General features: G+C 44.3%; 1 protein-coding gene across 4 annotated transcripts in view; it reads left to right on the top strand.

Moving 5' to 3' along the window:
- usp48 (ubiquitin specific peptidase 48) overlaps nt 1-11,266 on the top strand; it is a 157,396-nt gene extending 146,130 nt beyond the window's left edge. For 3 of the 4 annotated variants that reach the window (XR_011520076.1, XR_011520077.1, XR_011520075.1), the window contains 6 exons: nt 7,017-7,184; nt 7,266-7,391; nt 7,677-7,798; nt 10,428-10,476; nt 10,552-10,578; nt 10,719-11,266. Coding sequence is in view for 1 of the 4 variants with exons in the window: in XM_070549125.1 (XP_070405226.1) it covers nt 7,017-7,184; nt 7,266-7,391; nt 10,428-10,476; nt 10,552-10,578; nt 10,719-10,741 (393 nt within the window). In the remaining 3 variants the exon portion in view is untranslated. The remainder of the gene's footprint in view (nt 1-7,016; nt 7,185-7,265; nt 7,392-7,676; nt 7,799-10,427; nt 10,477-10,551; nt 10,579-10,718) is intronic. The other variant, XM_070549125.1, reaches the window with a different exon arrangement.
- The last annotated feature ends 8,705 nt before the right edge of the window (nt 11,267-19,971 follow it).

The raw sequence follows: 19,971 nt of genomic DNA, 5'->3' as shown, positions 1-19,971 counted from the left end.
CAGCAGAATATCTTTGCCCATCCCTGCATTTGCACAACTTCCAGAATATATAAGACATAGGACATCCAGGTAAGGCTGGGTCCTCCCCCTCCTGGAGCTCCCCCTCACCTGTGATGGGACAGCAGAGGAGCCACGGTCTACCCGAGGCCCCTGAACCTGGGCCAGGCACTGCTGCATTTTCCTGCCTTCTTCCCGGCAGCATACATGTCAGGACCCGACCCCAAAGTCCCCGGCCAGATGCCCACACGGGGCCGGCCACCCCAACACCCCGAGCCCCCAGACCCACCCAGGGGCAATGCAGCTGCCAGGCAGTGACCCATGGCCGCCGCTAAGACCTCCAAGGGGCCCCACTCACAACCGCCAGTAGTCCACCCCCCGAGGCAACCCAAGCACCTCTAGAGGGGGGCAATGGCCCCCCAGTCCTAGACATCCCCAGTGAACCCACCCCCAGGGAACATCCGGATACTCCAAACTCATACCCTCCACCCCCCCACCCACATCATCCCGCAGGACAACATCAACAGTCCCCCATCATCGCTATGTGATGGAACTGATCAAAGGAGCCCAGAGAGATTGATTTTAAGTGGAAGCAGAGGCTAAATGAAGTGTAATATGATCTAACAAAAGATTGCTATGCTGGTTAATGCAGAGTTTCTCTATTTTTCCAATTCAAGAGGATAGTTTTCTTAGCAATGCATATGGCAGTCAGAACCACGTGAACCAAAGATGTTTCAATCAGGACATCGTCCAGGTTTCCCAGTAAACAAAAAGAGGGGGTGGTTGGGATATGACATTTCAGAGACTTTGACAGGTCTTCACATACTCTACCCCAAAATTCCTGGACAGGTGGACAGGACCACAGTGCGTGAATGTAATTGTCAGGAATGTTGTTTGTGCAGTGTGTACAGGTGTCAGACGACACAAACACCGTCTTGAACATTCGATGACCTGTATAGTGTACTCTGTGTAGAATTTTGTACTGAATTAATTGTAAATTGGGGTGTCTGATCATTTTAAAAGTTTTTAAACAAGTTTGGGACCAGAAGTTCTGGTCAAAGCTGACTGATAGATCCACCTCCCATTTTTCAATAGGGATTGCTATTCTATCATCTATTTTGGACAGTGTCTAATATACTTTAGACCAGGGATTCCCAAAGTGTGGTGCGCGCACCCCTGGGGGTGCGCGAGCTGCCGCTAGGGGGTGCGCGAGGTGAAAAGTGTAATGGCTGCGGAGCTCAGTGAAGTCTGTCATATGTCACCATTAGCGTAGAAACTCATTTGTGGGTGGGCCAAAGAAAAAGTAAGTGGGCACAATAAATGTAATTGAAAACAAGTATATTTTTGAGCGCGTGTGTGTCCTCCACATGTGCCCTAGCTTCATAATAATAATGCGCCGAGCTTCAGTACTCTGGCCTGCGCACGCCGATATGTTCCGTATTTGATCATTTTTAACGGTGTTGGAGGAATCTGAAGGTGGTGAGTCATTCTGGCAGATTGTAATTAACACCTGTCTCATGCAGGTGTTCCAACGTTGTAAACCTCACACAGAACATCGTGGATGTAACTAAATAACAAGAAATGATTCCCATCCAGGCTATTAACAGCACGCTGAAGATCTGAAGTTCAGAGCACGTCTGTCAGAGGTCAGACGTGTTCCAGCTGAACCACGGCTCACGGGTGCACAAGTGAGCACATCTGGGCTGGGCAGAAGTCATTTTACAACATTGGTTTAAATAGCGCGAGACGCGGTGACTTGAGCGGCTGTGCCGCGCGCGCGTGCGCGCGCACACACACACAGATTCAATAAGCGCACACGCTGCTTTAACTCCGGCCCGCTGTCAGACTGACGGCAGAAATGAGTGCTGCCTCCACCGTGATAAAAACTTTTAAGAGGTTATTTTTCATTCAAGGTCAAATTAAGATATTAGCTTCTGGGATGAGTCGGGTCCGCTCCAGCCAGTGACTCCTCATGAACCTGACCACAAGTCCACTGCAGCATTTGTTATTCCGGTCCGCATGACAGCGGATCGCAGATTAAGCCACACCATAAAACAGCAATAAGTCGGTCTGAGGCAAAAGTGAACATCATGGCTATATCTTGTCCCCTATTGACATTTGATTACGCACAAGTAGGTGATCCGTTCAGGTTTACGCAGAGCAGAGGGAAGCAGAGCGCTCTGGCCGCACAGGTTAAACGTTCCTACTTTAAGAAAACCGTTAAATTGCATTCTTTATGTGCTACCTGGGCACATAAAGGAAATTGTAATGGTATCAAATGTTTATTAATCACTATTTTAAAAATGAAAGTGATGGGGAATTTTTTTAACCCTTTCTGTTTAGCTTGGTCGGGACATAGAAGGGGGTGCGCGGCTAAATAAGTTTGGGAACCACTGCTTTAGACAGTAGTTTGGGGGGGTTGAGATTATAGAAGCCGAAAACCCTTGGTGGTGTTTGTAGTTCTATTTTATTGAGCTTAAATTTTTGCTTGACTACAGATTTAATTTGGTGGTATTCTAAAAAGCTATTCTTATCTATTCCAAATTGGGAGACTATTCTATTAAATGGGATGAAGTCTAATCCTTCATATATGTGTTCCAGGTATAGGATTCCTTTATTTTTCCAGTCCGGAAGGTTCATCATTTTATTATTTTGCGAAATATCAGGATTATTCCAGATAGGTGTGCGTCTGCATGGTACTAGTGAAGACTGTCATTTTAAGATACACCCACCATGCTGTCAGAGAGGTCTCTCTCATCTCATCTTCCACTTTCTTTAAAAGTGGGATGTGTTTTAGTTTGGTTAGATCTGCTAACTTGGGAGAGATATTAATTCCCTGGTATGATATTCCCTGACTCCAATTGTGTATTAAGTAAATTAACAAAAGAGAAATTAATTGGTAGAACTGTGGATTTTAACCAGTTTATAGAGTAATCTGAAACTTTTGAAAAAGAGTTTATCAGTTCTATTGAATGAGAGAGAGAGATGATTGAGAATTCCGGAGAAAGAGTAAAACATCATCTGCATAAAGACTGATCTTATGTTCTATTTTCTTACACTTTATTCCTTTAATACCTGTTGTTTGCCTAATTGCTGCTGCTAGTGGTTCAATAAAGATAGCAAACAGTGAGGGGGAGAGTGGGCATCCCTGCCTGGTCCCCCTCTGAAGACAGAAGCTAGCTGATATTTGGTCGTTTGTCCTGACACGTGCAGTTGGTGAACTGTATAATGTTTGTAGCATGTTTATGAAGAAGTTCCCAAACCCACATTTATGTAAAGTTTCAAATAAGAACTTCCAGTTAACTCTATCAAACGCCTTTTCTGCATCTAGAGATAATATACTAGTTTCTGTTTCTACTGTAAGAGAAATCTATCAAATTAAGTAATCTACGTGAATTAGTGGATGATTGTCTGCCCTTGATGAAACCAGTTTGGTCAGGGTGTATTATGAAGGGGGTTACCTTTTCTAATCTTTTTGCCAGGGCTTTACAAATTATTTTGAGATCAACATTAATGAGGGAAATTGGGCGATAGCTGGTAGAAAATGCAGGGTCTTTGCCTGGTTTTAACAAGAGACTAATATTGGCTGAATTCATGTTTGGCTGTAATCTGCCGCTCTCTGCGATATCCCTCACCATTCTGAAAAATATTGGAGCCAGAATGATCCAGAATTCTTTGTAGAACTCTGCTGGGAACCCGTCTGGACCTGGAGCTTTCCTATTAGTCATGGATTTAAGGGCTTCCTGGAGCTCCGCTGATGTTAGTGGCAAGTCCAGGACTGTAACTTGGCTGTCTGATAATTTAGGAAGTGTTATCCTGTCAAGGAACTCATTGATCTCGTTATCTGATGGGTTTATCTGTGGTGAGTACAAAGTTTGGTAAAAGTCTCTGAAAGTGTTGTTTATTCTTTCAGGGTCATAAACTATATTCCCGGTTGAGTCTTTAACGGCAGATATGGTAGTTTTCTCTTTATTAATTTTTAACTGGCTAGCCAAAAATTTACCTGATTTATTACTATGTTCAAAGTTTTCTATTCGTAGTCTTTGTGCTAAAAATTGTGTCTTTTTGTCAATGATTCCATGAAGTTCTAATTTAGCTTTACGTAATTTGCTCAGTAACTCTTCTTCTGTGGATGCCTCTAAAGCCTTAATGATTTCCTCTAACTCCTGAATATGTTTTTTTTCTGTTTTTTTCTTATGTGATGAGAAAGAGATTATTTTACCTCTCATCACTGCCTTTCCTGCCTCCCAGAGAACAGATGCTGATGTTCCAGGCAGGTCATTATGTTCTAAATATAAAGCCCACTCCTTTTTAAAAAATTCTATAAAACCTTCATCTTTAAGCAGTGATGTATTAAACCTCCAGTTTTTGATTGGTGGGATTGTCTTCTTATTTACCAGAGTTAATGAAACCGGAGCATGGTCGCTGACAACTATGGGGTGTATCTCAGTGTCTGAAATGTCAGCCAACAATGAGCTGCTGACTAGAAAATAATCCAAACGTGAATGAGAGTGATGGACGTGTGAGAAAAAAATACTCTCTACAGTTAGGATGAAGAGATCGCCATGCATCACAAAGCCCATAATCACTCATGTACTGTTTAACTATGTTAGTGGATTGCCAATTGCACTGAGTCCCAGCTGTACTGAGCCTGTCTGTTAAGGAGTTCATCCAAAGATTAAAATCACCTCCAAGTATAAGTGGACAGTCCAAGTGTTCGGAGAGTACAGAGAAAAAATTATGAAAGAATGATGGGTCATCAATATTTGGACAGTATTTGCTGACAATACATAAGCTTTGGTTCTGTACAGATATTTTTAACATTATAAATCTACCCTCTGGATCTGAAACTGTGTCCAATACTGTGAAATTGATGTTTTTGTGTATTAAAATAGCTACCCCTCTTTGCCTAGAGTTATAGCAGGCAGAGAACATGCTGGGAAACTCAGGTGTTTTAAGTTCATCTGCGGATGTGGCAGATCTATGAGTCCCTTGTAATAATATTACGTCTGCTTGCACTCTCTTTAGCTGATCAAAAATCTTTAATCTTTTCTCTGTGGAGCCAGCTCCATGTACGTTCCATGAGACAAACTTTAGTGCACCCATAGATGTTTGTGTGAGTAGCTAAAATATGGCGTCTTCATGTGAATAAGATGGAATAAGTATCTAAATGTATAGAATAGTACGTTAATAAATAACAGAAAAGTAAATAATAATAATAATAATAATAAAGATCCAACAGTGTTTGTGGTTGTATTATTTGACGCATAAATTATGATATTGTGCTGTGCATTTAATATATATATATTTGTGTGTGTGTGTGTGTGTGTGTGTGTGTGTGTGTGTGTGTGCGCGCGCGCGCGTGTGTGCGTGTGCGTGTGTGTGTGTGTGTGCGTGTGCGTGTGTGTACGTGTGTGTACGTGTGTGCCGAGTCTGACGCAGTGTTGGAACGTTGTGTGGTTGTGCCATACAGGTGTAAAGGTGCAGAAGCAGGTAAAGAGGAAAGGAAAATACAGGTTAAAAACGAAGAAAGAACTAAAAAAAGGGTGATAGGGGTGTGAGGTGGTGATGAACAGGTGATCTCATCATCTAGAAAACGGATTTAGCAGCTGTTTAATCCTGACGTGATCAAACCCAGTGAATCCTGATAAGAATAATAAATGTCTGACCTGATGTTGGGCTAATACAGCCAGTCAGTCACTCCTCGCTCCTTGTAAAGTTTATCGTCCACATAAAGCTTATCCACCTAGAGGACAGCCCTCTTCCCATCCTGGATAAACTTTTTGCGCAGCGGAAAGAGGACTGGGCGCCGATCCAGGATTTCCATTTAGGAACTGGTCATTTACGCTGAAGTCTTTCCCTTTGAGCTCTCTTCCGTGACTTTTAACAAGATCCTTCTGCTCAAAATGTTCAAATTTAGCCACGTTGGGATGAGGACTTCTGCTGTCCACTCTTTTAGCTCCAAGGCAGTGTACCCGGTGAAAGGTGATGTTTTTTACCGTTTCTTCAGGTATCTTCATTTGGGTCTGGAGAAAGTTTTTTTATTGTTTGCTCGCAGTTCTCCGTCCCTCCCGACCTCTCCGGCAGGCCTGCGAACACCAAATTATCCCTCATGCTACGGGCCTGAAGGTCCAAAACAGTCTCCTTCAGAATCTTGTTGTCCTGGGTGATCCGCGTCATTCCCTCTTCCAGGGAAGAAACGGACTCCTGCAGAGACGCGTTCTCAGCGGCGAGCCGCTCCACCTGCTCCTGGATGAACTCCAGAGACTGACTGAGGTTCTGAAACTCCTGGTGTAGAACCTCAAGCAGATGAAGACGCCCCTCAAATCCCAGAAGCCGTTTATCTATAGAATCTAATATGTCCTTACGGGGAGGTGAGGCCTCAGGCGAGTCCTGAGGACGGCTCCTCTTGGTCCCAGGTGTTTCAGGCTCAGCTGCTGATTTCTTCGGACCCATAACGAATAACTCAAAAACTTCATCAATATAATTTAGTAAACTTTCTAAATTTTCTTCACTTACCTCCAGATTGAGTGAGTTATACTTACCAGATTGTTTTTTGCATTGTCAGTAGATAAATTAGGCAAAAATGTGTCTTAATTGTTTGTGGATGTTTGTTAACGAGCTGCCATCAGCTTCAAACGCTGCCGTGTATCTGGTGATCGGCCGTCAGCGCATGCTGAGCCTCAGCCAAAAAAAAACTATGGTTCTTTTTTTCAACTTTTTCCATCAGATTATTGTTACAATAAAATATGTATATTATGTAAAATTCAGAAGTCACTAAAAACCCACTGAATAACAGATACATATCTGAAAATCGCGAGTCCATTGTCCTAAGTGGTTCAAAAATGTCCTGCGTGAGACATTCCCACATCTGCTAGTATGGCAGGCGTTGTTCAAACGCCTTTGCGAACACTGCAATAGGAGCAGACTAAGATTGAGACCAGGTTGAAACTGTCATTGTGTTCCCAAAGGGGAGGAGATGATCATCTGTTGCTAACCATCAAATGGTTTCTTTCTAGTTACAAGACAATGCTAAACGACTCAAGCTGAGTGATGGTGCTGCTCTCTTTGTAACCAATGTGACCAAACCCGGTGGGATCAGGAGAAGCACCCGGCACAGGAAACTCCGAGGAGAAAAGGCACTCATTGTTTCAGCAAATCAGACACTAAAGGAGCTGAAGATCCAGGTGAGGGCTTCCCTACACAGGGCAAAATGCTGAAGAAAGGATAGTGTTTCCCAGCATGAACTCCTACCTTTCTGCCGATAGATCATGCATGCCTTCTCTGTGGCGCCGTTTGACCAGAACCTCTCCATCAATGGAAAAGGCCTGACGGATGATTCAGCCACACTGGGCAATCTGGGGGTCATCCCAGACAGCATCATCTGTCTGAAGGTAAGTGTGTGTGCGTCAAAGCCATAGAAAGATAAAGTTACAACAAGATATGCTTTAACCATTTAAAACAACAAACATTCAGCTTGGGGCAATAACCTGGAGAGGTGTGGTTGGGTGGAACGGCTCCTGTGATCTGAACCGAGAGGTGTTTTGTTATCGGACGTCTGTGCTAATCATGGATTCTCCATAATGAACACCATGTTCAGACATAAAGGTGTTCATATGTGCTCTTGGCACCTTAGGCCACAGCTCGGTGATGACTTTGTCATCTGATCTGATCTGCAGCCGCATGTCTTGAACACTCGGGTGAAGAGAGGGGTGAAGCTCTCAACTGACTGCCACCTGGTGGTGAGTTGGCTTCGATGGTGGGGAGGATTCCATTCAGACTTGGCAGTCCCAAACATGTGGTGAGTGTCTGCGGGGAACGTCTGGTGGAGTTTCCTGTCAGAAGAAGTTTCAATTCCTACCTCTGACAGAACTTCCAACTTCCGTGAAGCTGAAGAAACATTCCTATCGGGTCTTTTTGGCCTGTGAGACCCCAGAGGCAGCTGATGGGTACTGGCAGTCCAAGCATAGTGGTCGCGGAGGCACAAACCCGGGCATAGGAAGAGTTCGATGAGACCATGGAGAATCAAAATCGGAAGGTTTTATTGCCATATGTGCGAGAATCACAACATTAGGAAATTGCTGCGGAGCATGACTTCCATACAGCTTCAAGGAGATTCTGATCTACCATCCGGGGCCTCAGGAGGGGAAAGCAGTGTTCTACCAACACTGTTTACAATGGTGACGGTGTGCTACTGACCTCAACTCAGGATGTTGTGGATCGTGGGTGGAGAACTTCAAAGACCTTCCGAAGATCTTCTGAATCCCACCGGCACATCTTCCAGTGAGAAAGCAGAGTCCAGGAACTTTGGGTCAGCTCTCTTATCTCTGGGGCTGAGATCATTGAGGTGGTCAAAAAGCTCCTCTGTGGCAATGCTCCAACGGTGGATGAGATCTGCCCAGAGTTCCTTAGGGCTCTGGATGTTTTAGGGCTATATTGGCTTGGCGTTGGTCCACATTGCCGGCAGTAAGCCAGGCTCTTTCTGGTTGGACTCCGCCAAGGCTGTCCTGTGTCACCGATTCCGTTCATGAAGTCTGTGGACAGGATTTTTAGGTGCAGCCAAGGTGTTGAGGGGATGCGTTTTGGTGGCCTAAGGATTGATTCTCTGCTTTTTGCAGATGATGTGGTCCTGTTGGCCTCATAAGAACGTGATCTCCGGCTCTCCCTGGAGCAATTCACGGCTGAGTGTGAAGCAGCTGGGATGAGAAGCAGATCCTCTAAATCCAACACCATGGTCTTCATTCTGAAAATGGTAGAATGCCTTCTCCAGGTCAGGGATGAGGTCCTGCCCCAAGTAGAGGAGTTTAAGTATCTTGAGGTCTTGTTCATGAGTGAGGGAAAGATGGAGCGCGAGATGGACAGCCGGATTGGTGCTGCATCTGCAGTGATGCGGGCGTTGTACCGGTCTGTTGTGGTTAACTCATTAAATGCCTGCTGTTTTCTGATCAGAAAGCCCCTGACTGCCAGCATTTTTGAGCGTTTTTACTGTTTTTTTTTAAGAGTCACAGAACATTGTGCTCTATTGTCATATAAACACCTAAACTACCAAAAGAAAGAGTAGACTCACATCTTACAGCAGGAAGAATCAGCATATTTCTAGCTTTTCCGTTGTCGAAGTGTGAGCAGCAGAAGCTTTTCCGGTTTGCACCTCGCTTTTTTCCACAACAGCGTCCCAAAACAATCTCCTAATTCATGGATTTTCTGCTTCTTGATCACGTGAGGTGTGACAAACACGAGTGAAGATTTTCTCTAGCGGTGCAAGGGCTCGTTCCCATGCCCGCCATGTTAAAAGCAATTGACAAATTTTGTTGTCAATGGCAGAAAGCGGTTGAATTTAAAATGACAACTTTAATCATCCATGTCAGTTAATAAGTTAAGAAAGAGATTAGCCGGAAGGCAAAGCTCTCGATTTACCAGTCGATATACATTCCAACCCTCACTTATGGTTACGAGGTTTGGGTAGTGACCAAAAAAATTATATTACGGTTACAGGCGGCCGAAATTAGTCTTCTCCACAGGGAGGCTGTGCTCTCCCTTAAGCCTCTTTTATAAGACAGACCATCGCGTCATTACAGATTAATCCGAATTTGTGGGTCTCGTAAATGCGGCAAGGAGCAAAGGGGAAAGGTGATAAAACTCGATTCCGATGCGCTTAGCCTCGCAGTAATATTGCCGCATGAGCCCCTTGCCTCTGACGGCTAAACGCGTGTCAGCCCAGCTAATCCCTTTGGAGCGACTGTGGGAGGTCCCCCCGCAAAAGAGGGCGGTCGCGTTAGTGACGTATACTGTGCGCCGAGTGCCGGCCGGAAGGGATATAATCACAGATAAACATGGCCTCTCACTAGTATCTTTCAACCACCTACTACATGGCAAACTGGACGGACGCGGAGACCATGGAGCTTTTGGCCGTGCGAGCGGACGAACAGATTAGTCGCCTTTTTACAGGGATGGTGAGAGACAACCAGCTGTTCGACAGAGTGGTGAAAACACTGGCTGAGCAGGGCGTCAAGCGGGACAAAAAGCAGGTCACATCAAAGCTAAAGGTCCTGAAAAAGAAATTTCCTAAGTCTGACGTGCCTTCCGTCTGACGCTGAATGCGCGACCCTGTACGTCACATGCAGGGGGGGCCGCCCAGCGACCTCCCTTTATCCCTTCTTGGTTTGAGAGGTGCCTGAGGTGCTCTTTATTCTGCTCTCCCCACCTATTCCACCTTCCTCGGGATCCACTGATTTCCCTCTTTCCTATTCATTCTCTCTCTTTCTTAACATTTTTTTAATCACAATTGTCAATTTTTTGCTCATTTAAATATATTTTTAACCATTTTCTAAATTCTTTTTTACATTTTTACATTTTATGATTTTGTGAAGCGCCTCGTGATTTTTATCATGAGAGGTGCTATAGAAATGATATTTTCTTCTTCTTCTTCTAAGGCTGACGAGCCGATAGCAGATTATGCAGCAATGGATGATGCCTATCAGGGTAAATATAATGTTCTGTTTTATCAGCTACAACAAAAAAAGAAGTGTTTTTTATGTGGCATGGTTTCTTTTACAGTCAGAGTTCCTGAGGAAGGATTTAAAGGTGAGTGTTCCTTCATTCATTCCCATTTTCTCTGTAATGTCTCGTTTTTCCGGTCTGACGCTGACAAAGCACACTCCAGATGAAAACAGCTGACATGTTGTTTATGTTGAGTGTGTAATTTTTCATTTGTGTCCCTACAGGCACTGGGCTTCTCGGACACTGAGGAAAGCTCTTCTTTATTTCGTTTGATAGAAGTCAGACGTGTTTTTTTCAAGCTTGGATTTGTTAAATGTTATGCAAAAAGTGCTTTAACTATTATGTTTTGTTGAGATTTCCTTTGATAAAACTGTGACTCTTTTGCAAAGCTTCTGTTTTCTGCATAAAGGTCAAAAATGTTCTGAAGGACTGAGTCTGGAACTCTGAAGACAAGTAGCTTGTTGTTCTCATGAGTTTTTATTCTGTTTGACTGTCAGTCCAGAAACGAAACTTTTAATTGGGTTTGAATTGTGGTACATGGAAAATGCAAGCTCACTTTACAGTTTATTAAAGCTTTTGTTGTCACTGCAGGATTTACAGGTATGTCCAAATGATCCCTAATAACAGTTAATTATTACTTCTAGACGTTAAAACATGTTCAGCGTTCATGTACACTGTGAGGTGGTAAAGGTCGAAACTACGACCTGGTTTCAGAAGTGAGAAACAGGACCAGCTGTTATTTCTTATGGACAATAAAGCTATTTTCCAGGCAGTTGTTGAGTCTGTTATTATGGAAGCCCATTCCCAACACTCTGATTAAAAATCATCTTCAGGACTTAGCTAGGGGTGTGTCCGAATCCACGGGAAGGATGCTTGTAACCCCCAAATTCCACTACCTCCGCTCCACTCCGCTCCGACACGAACACCGGAGCAAAATCGGTCCCATTGTAGTCAATCAGAGCAATTCCACTACTGCGGCCGTGCTTCGGCAGTGCGGCGCCGTGCGCCGCCCTCTGTTCCGGCGTCCGGCAAAAATAGAATCGATCCTATTTTCGCCGGACGCCGGAGCACCTCCGCAGTAAATGGACAGAAATCACAACCGCCAAACAGGAAAAGGAGCCAGCACAACTTCCGTTTTTCACAATCAATCGATAAATAAAAGGCGTTTTTTGTTTCATATGCACAGGTTTAACAACTTTTAACAACTATCAATGGCGGTTGAACTTTAAATGCACAAAAATAAGCCATAAATACAGTTTCCACTATCAAAGTAGTCACACTTTGTCTATCCAAACACTGCTGATCTCTCTACACAAATGATGGGCAGATTAAATAGTTCATGCCGATGCTTCTCCCACACAACGGGCGTTTGGATCTAACTTCCGCGTTTATTGCTCGGACTGTATCGCAAGATCTCGAAAATCCTGCGCATGCTTGTTTGCCCACCTCAGGTCTCCGCACCGGAGCGGAGCCGTTGTAGAGCGGGTACCAGTAAAAATTGAGTTCGGAAGCAAGCGGCTGCGGAAGGCGGGGGCGGACCGGAGCGGAGTGGAGTTAGTGGAATTTGGGGGTAAGAGTGCATTTTGAGGTCGATGACGTCACAGCGCAGTAACGAGTACTGTCCGAATTCCAAGAATACTTATTCTCACGTCCTCCAACTCGTCCTCGCTCCGTCCACATTTCCGAGGACGGGTCTGTTGTATCCTCACAGAACAAGGCTATCCCAGCAGACCCGTGGCTGGACGTTTCTGGTCAGAGGAACATCATACAGGACGGTCTGCAGAGAGCTTTGGGACGCTTCCTCTCACTGTCCACTCCATCGTCCATCTACAGGGCCTGCTGGGCTGGCTCAGACGACGGCTGTTACGTCTCTGTGAATGACTTGCCTGTTAACAGTAGTGGTGGTCTGCTGGTACCTCCTCCAGGACAGAGCACCACTGACCTCCTCCACACACATCTTCCTCAGGCTCATCCTCCAGACCCACAACTTCACCAGCACAGAGGCAGATGTGCAGCACAGTGCATGCTGACCTGTAATAGATTAAAAAATAGTTTTGTTTTTCTTTTATTGAAAAATGTAAAACAAAACATATAACCTGTTGTACACTGGTTCTGTTCAGTTTAAAGAAAAGCAGCAGGGAAAACTACAGAGAATTTTCATTTTTAAGACATATCTAATCATTATTAGGCTTAAGTTGAATAAACAAATGCAAATTGAAAACGCTTCAATGCTATTTTATTAAAAAGCCTGTTTTTTGAAAACTTTTTACCCATTTGATGCAAAATAAGTTCTACGGTCCAATTTACATTAGAAAACATCCTACGACCAAATATCAGCTAGCTTCTGTCTTTTGTCAGGCAGGGATGCCCACTCTCCCCCTCACTGTTTGCTATCTTTATCGAACCACTAGCAGCAGCAATTAGGCAAACAACAGGTATTAAAGGGATAAAGTGCAAGAAAATAGAACATAAGATCAGTCTTTATGCAGATGATGTTTTACTCTTTCTCCAGAATTCTAAATCATCTCTCTCTCATTCAATAGAACTGAACTCTTTTTCAAAAGTTTCAGTTTACTCTACAAACTGGTTAAAATCCACAGTTCTACCAATTAATTTCTCATTTGTCAATTTACTTAATACACAATTGGAGTCAGGGAATATCACATACCTGGGAATTAATGTCTCTCCTTGTTGCAAGTTCCTGCGGGTCAAAAACTGTGGTCAGAAACAAGGGTCACAGAAGGGTCGCAGGGACAAGAGGTCAGAACTTGCTTCCGTGGACCAAACTGGGCAAAAGGTCAGGAAGCGTCTGGCCCAACCTCTGGCAGGAGAGATGGGACTGAAAGAAACAGAGTGAAAAGAGCTCATCAGAACGGAAGGCCTTCATGAAGAATGCTGGGCTTCGGAGGAAACTGAGGATTTGCTGCAAAGATGATGGCTGATGACCTTTGTTAAGCTGAAGAATATTCATGAAGGATCCTGCATGTAGCAAAAATGATAACAAATGTCTTGTGTTGAGCTAAAAAGTGTGTAACTGGTAAATGACCCCATGACCTTACTATCATAAGATAATGATATATGTAACTAGAAGACTTTTTACCTTGTCTAAAGCTGACCCAAGAAGGGTATAAAAGGAGCAGCTCTGAGCAGAGCTGGGAGATGAGTTTTGGGGCAGACGACAGACACAGCAGACCTTGAAGACCAAGTTAGTGTAAGCCAACTCATTATTCTTAATTAATCATTAGGACGAATTTCTCCTTTGGGGAAGTCGTTAGTTTTATATTAACTCATTTTTGTATTTTTTAATCTTGTAATACATTTTTTGGAAAGAGATTCACATTCCTGATTCTTTCAGGTTCTTTTTAAAGCTTAAAGGTGGGAGCCCTGGCCATAAGAGGTAAGCACATTAATTATAGGTTCCTGAATTATCAGGATTTACTTTACGGTTTGTGACAGATTAATAAAAAGAAACCTTAAGATAAAGAAGCTTGTCTTCTCCTCTCCCACGAGTAACGAGATGTCTTAAGGATGATAAAACCAAAACATTAGGTTATTTTTGGCTCTGATTGCAAGTGTGAAAAAGTTTGCCAGCGCTGGGAGGCTGGATTAATTAGATAAATTGATAAATGTATGTTAGCCTGATCAACTAACAAGAATCATTTTATAGTTACCAACCGCCCACATAAGCTGACAGGGGCGCAATTAATCCTAATAACCCAAAGAATTGCCAGCGACGGATGGCCACCCGCCGGGCTTCGTCCCTAGTATCTGAAACCACCAGATAACGGGATTAATTAAAAAGGAAGTGTGCTCTCACAAAGAAACAAGTATTGCATATCATTTTACCTTAAAATAGAAGACTGATTCTAATTAGGAAGTCCAAAACCAGGGTCTAATACAACAAAACTCACCGACATCCCTATGAACCCTGAGAAAGTAGCACAGTCTTATAAGTTCTAACGGAACTGGGTTTTAACGGAACCAACAAATGGGACGTGCTCGCGACATGGCGCCGCAACCTGGGGCTACAGAGTGAAGGTCAAATATTAGATACCGGGCTTTTCGACGTAGAACTGTCTTCTAGGCTGACAAAAGCTTGCGCACAATGGACCTAATAAGCTTATAACCTTGGAGTGAAAACCGCACCAGTTTCTCGAAAAGGAAAGAAACCGGGAGAACGGACGATTAACTTAAATAGGTATAAAGAAATTACGGCTTTCCGACGCAAGAAAAGCCAAGGATAAACTAGGCAAAAATAAAAAGAAATAAAGAATAAGAATAAAAAAATGAGACGTAAAAACGAATAAAATAAAAATAAGAAAAACTTTTAACCAGCCATGGCAGATAGATCTTTAACGGTAAAACCGGAGAATATTCTCCTTAACGTGAGATTTGTAACCGGAGAGATAGCCACATATCAAGGTGAGCCGCAAAGCATTTTAGCAGTATCCTGTAATCGGAGCTTTCAGATTGAAGCAGGGACAGCTCGAGCAGCGGCTGAGCGCTGTCCGAATGCTGAAACCCAAGTAAGAAATGCTCACGTGTTTCCGTTAGTGGGAGATTTGGTACTTTTTGGAGAACAACAAAATGATCCTGCTTTTAATCAGATAGCATGGTGCTGTTGGGAAAATCCAGCGAGCCTTTCCAAGGATGAACAGTATGAGATCCTTTTGGGATTGCTGGAGCAACTCCCAACTGGACCGGAACCTTTAGTTCTTACTCCATTTGGAGTCGGACAGTACCGATGTGACCCGGGAGCTATGTACTCTGCGATGGCGGAGTTCATGGTTCAACAGGCTAGTGGTAGAACAATATACATCTTATCTAGAAGCAAAAATGAGGCAATTCAAATGAGACAGGCGTTATGTAACCGACTGGGAGTCACAGAGCTCCAAGCGGAAATGTACCGAAGGAGGGCTGCGGTTGAAATCTCATCCTCATGGGATGAGGACCCACCGATACTGACTGCGCCTCCTTTATATCCAGCTCTCCGCGGGGAATTCCCTGTGAGCCCCAGTTCCGAGAGCGGATTTCCTGCACCCCCACCGAACCCGCCTGACTCGGTTTGGCCGGCGCAGTGGAACCCGTTTCTCCATGCACAAACCCCTTCTCAGGTGCCCATGAGAGGAGCGGGGAGATCGCCCACTGAACAGCATGTTGCTGCGTGGGAGAAAGACGGGACCCAGAGACGGTTAGGGGCTGAAAGGACTCCAAACCCAATTCCTTTTCCCCCGTTAGAACCGCATAGTCCCGCGGCTCCTCCGAATCATGTTATGATAGGTCAAGAGCCGGTGATAATTTTGTCAGGCGAAAAAATAGATGCGGAGCTCCGAGAGGAAGATGTGTTGATCTTTCTGAAAGATCCACAAAGTTCTGCCGGTACCACGTCCTCTCTAAGCTCTCTAAGGAGACTCTTAGGAGGGGAAGGTAGAAACTCCATGATCCCGCTGGTAGATCGTAAATACGAAGCAGGAGAAATTACTACTCTTTTAGATAAGCAATTAGGGAATCTGGAAGGTCGTGTCAGCACTATTTCCATAATTAACGTAGACCCCTATGACCACGACGTCACTTTTCACCAAGCTTGGGAGCGGGTAGTGTCAGAAGCCTTGGATTTAGGAGCGCGACGGCTAGTGCTAAATCTTAATAACAAACCCCAGGTGTGTCGAATAACTGAGGCTTATGGTGCAGGTTTGATGGTTTATTCTGAAGCCTCCAGCAGGCTCGGAGACATTCCGGTCGTAATTTTAGTGGATAAATCAACCTTGCCGCGAGTAGAGAAGAAAGTCAAAAATTGGTTTGAGGCCAGAGATAGGAGCAGTGACAGTGAGGCTGAATCTGAGGAAGAACGGGGTTCCCAACTGTTGGTGCGTGGACCACCCAGGGGGACGCTCAGGTCAGAATGCGGATCCCAACAAAAATGCAGCACTCGGATCCCTGGCGGTAAAACACCTGAAAATGTGAGTTGGTTATCCCCAGTTACAGCCCATGAGCAAAGTGAGAACAGAGAAAATGTAGAACAGCAACCCCAGAGAGCAGAAAAAGGAGACAAGACAAATCCTATAGTTTATGGCATTAGAAGACTAAATAAAAATAGCCGTCCGGTACAGATGAAATATTATGACCCTCAGGCACCTCCTAATGTAGGCCCGGTGAGACCAGTTCCAGAACCAGGACGAGGCCAGTTTGCAATTAATACAGAGGGAGACCAGAGTTATGCAGGAGAAGAAGGAGAAAACCCTTTTCCAGACTGGTACCCTGTGGATGGCCTCACAGCTGCAGCAATTCAAGGAGCAAAGAGTAGGGAAGAAGTTATGTTACAGTCAGGATGGGGGCAGCCCTTTAAACATGCCTTTTTGGGCCAAGGATATGATTTTTATCGAGGTGGATGTATGGCTAGAGATTCGGCAGTGAAAACTCACTGCTACTCGCCGCGTAGCTCCTCCCAACTTTTGGATGCAAACCGAAGCACTCCGCGGGGAGGACAATTTAATTCAATGCCTAGGGAAAGAATCCTAGAACAGGAAAATTCCCCACACTGGTTAACCGCTCAGGAACAGTCAAAAGTAAGCTTAGGACATTTTGATCACACCATCCTGCCTCAGAGCGCGCCTGGTGAGACAGATACTGGTTATGTACAGAGACTTCAGGATCGAGGAATGACGATTGAACAACTTTCAAGTCCGGAGATTTCTCAGATCATAGCATTAAAAAACGATCTGCGTTTAACCCCTGGAGCCTCGCTGATGTCCTTGGCAGACAGTTCTCCTAGAGGAATTGGTGAGGATTCTGGTGAAAGGCGGAGGAAAGCTTTAAGTCTTGAAGTCAGTACAGGAAAAATTACATTAGCTGGGTGTTTGGGAACAATTGCAGGACTTTCTCAGGTTCAGCAGGAAAAACTTTTAGCTGACCTGCCAAGAGGATTAACGATGGCTGCAATGTGGCCTAATCTCTCTCCTGCAGAAAAAATCCGACAAGCGCAGGCATGGGACCGTACAAGAGAATTCAACCAGTCAAAAAACGAGTTAGGAAGGCAGGCCGGAAACAGATTAAAAGGTCAGATACAATCTCCTCTGCCCCCTTCACTCCCACTGCAGGGGAGCCAATCAGCGAGCTCTCAGCCGAGACAACTCCCACCCAGACCAGAACCGAGCCAGGGCCACAAACCTCGGAACCAATTGGATCCGAATGCAAGGCCGTTCTTCATGGGACCCCCCGGATGTCCTCTGGCTCGACCCAGGAGGGCGAACCCAGAGGAATGGGCCAGAATGACGAAAGAACAGAGGGACAAATTGATCCAATCAATCAAAGACTGGGACGCGAAATACAATCACAGAAGCCGGACTCCCCAACAGCCACAAAAGTAGAAATAATTGAGGCGCTCTCATCCCATAAACATTGGGATGGAGAATGGCCTAAAGGAAAATACTAGAATACAATGTACATTGTAGATACCGGAGCATTAATATCAGTAAAGCGCGAGAATAATCCGATGGAACAAATAGGATACAAAAATGTAATACTTGCAGATGGTTCTATTCGCAGCATGGCAGTTCATAAAGACGGACAGGGAATTCTTTACATAAAAGGTGCAGAAAACTTAATTAGTTTAAAGGATTTAGTAACAATAACAAAGGACCCAGCACTACATGTGAGTTTTTTAGGTGAATTAGATATGACCAGTCTCATTGAAGAGCAGCTGGAGAAAACTATCGTGGATCCACACAGACTCAGAAAAATAATCCAAAATGGGAATTGGGCTACACATAAAAATGATTGTGGCAGAGTAAAAGAACAATGCATTATTAAAGGGGCTATGCCTGCCAGGGAGACTCAGTATCCGATTAGACAAGGGAGAGATGAGATCAGATGTACCCTTGCTGAGCTTTCTAAAAAGGGAATAATAGAAGAAAAGGACGCATTATCCACCTGTCTTCCCATTCAAGCTGTTCCTAAGCCTGATGGAACTTACAGACTGGTACACAATTTAAAAGGACTAAATAGAGTGACACCACATGATGTACGAAAAACTTTTGATCCGCACATGCAGCTGCGAACCATGGCTATTAAGAAATATAAAACATGCATTGATTTGGCTAATGGTTTTTGGTCTGTCCCTCTATCGCAAGAAAGTCGAGCCAAAACTGGGTTCACGTTTGAGGGGAGGTACTACGAATGGGCCGTTTTGCCTCAGGGATATGTCAACGCCCCAATGTGTTTCAGAGCATAGTACAGTCATATCTGAACGGCTTACCTGTCGTTCAATATATAGATGATATATTTTTCACAGATGACGATGAAGGTGAGCACCTGAAAACTTTGGATGAGGTGGTGACCCGACTGACATGTGCAGGATTCAAACTCAACTTGAAGAAAAGCCAGCTAGGACGCACAAAAGTTATGTTCCTCCTGTTCGAAGTGTCAGACTCAGTGTCGGTACCTTTCACCTATTTGCAAAACATAACACCCCCACATGATTTACTCACGCTGGAGGGTGTTATCGGTCAACTTCAATACATTTCCAGCAACGTTTGTGAGTTTCGAAGTATCATTGACCCCATAATGTCACTTAAAAAGGGCCTCAGGGCCAAAGTAGGTCAAAAGCTAGTGACGCACAACCGCAAACTCAGCTCACAGGAGCTCGAGACTTATCAAGCAGTGATGGTTAAAATAGGAGCTAATCTAGTGAATCTTTCAAATAGGGAACATCATGAGCCATTAGCTGTAAGAGTGATCGTAGGACAAGATTTCACAGAGTGTTTATTTCAGAACTATGATAGCAAGAGTTTAATAACCTGTAAAGGCTATAAGCTCGCACCAACAGAGAGCCGTTACACGCCCAGCGAGAAGGTGCTGACCACCCTGATGAAACATAAAGATATGATGTTCGCTCTGGCCGGATCATAAAAAATCATAATTCAATCTACTGATTATATGATTAAAGAACTTCGGAAAGATCTCCTATCACAGGCAAGGGCCGTTTTACCCAGATGGGCAAAGTGGGAGATGTTATTGGCAAACCCGCAGATCCACGTGGAAGGTGAAACAAAGCTTAAGCCTGACAGGAAAGAGGTTGTTAGAGCCATAAATCCAGAGGCAGTTTACTACACTGATGGGTCTAAAAAACAGCAGATGCAGACTTTTGCAAGTGGGGGTTTGTGAGACAGTTAAGGAACAGGAAATTCTGACAGGCTGGGCAAGCAACTGGGTCTGCTCAGACCGCTGAACTCACAGCCGTTGTCATGGCGCTCGCTGACGCGTGTAAGCTGAAACTCAGATCAGTGAGATTGGTCACAGATTCTAAATATGTGAAAGACGGATTAGATGACCATCTGTCATTCTGGGAAGCTAAGGACTTTCAGAAAGCCGATGGGGATAGACTGGAACATGCTGATTTGTGGACACTTGTTACGTGCTATAATAAAAAATTACAGATTCAGGTAACACATGTAAATAGCCATACAGGAGGTAAAAGTG

Source organism: Nothobranchius furzeri, chromosome 3 (genome assembly GCF_043380555.1).
Source record: "Nothobranchius furzeri strain GRZ-AD chromosome 3, NfurGRZ-RIMD1, whole genome shotgun sequence".
Classification (NCBI taxonomy): domain Eukaryota; kingdom Metazoa; phylum Chordata; class Actinopteri; order Cyprinodontiformes; family Nothobranchiidae; genus Nothobranchius; species Nothobranchius furzeri.
This window is presented reverse-complemented; position numbering and strand designations above follow the sequence as displayed.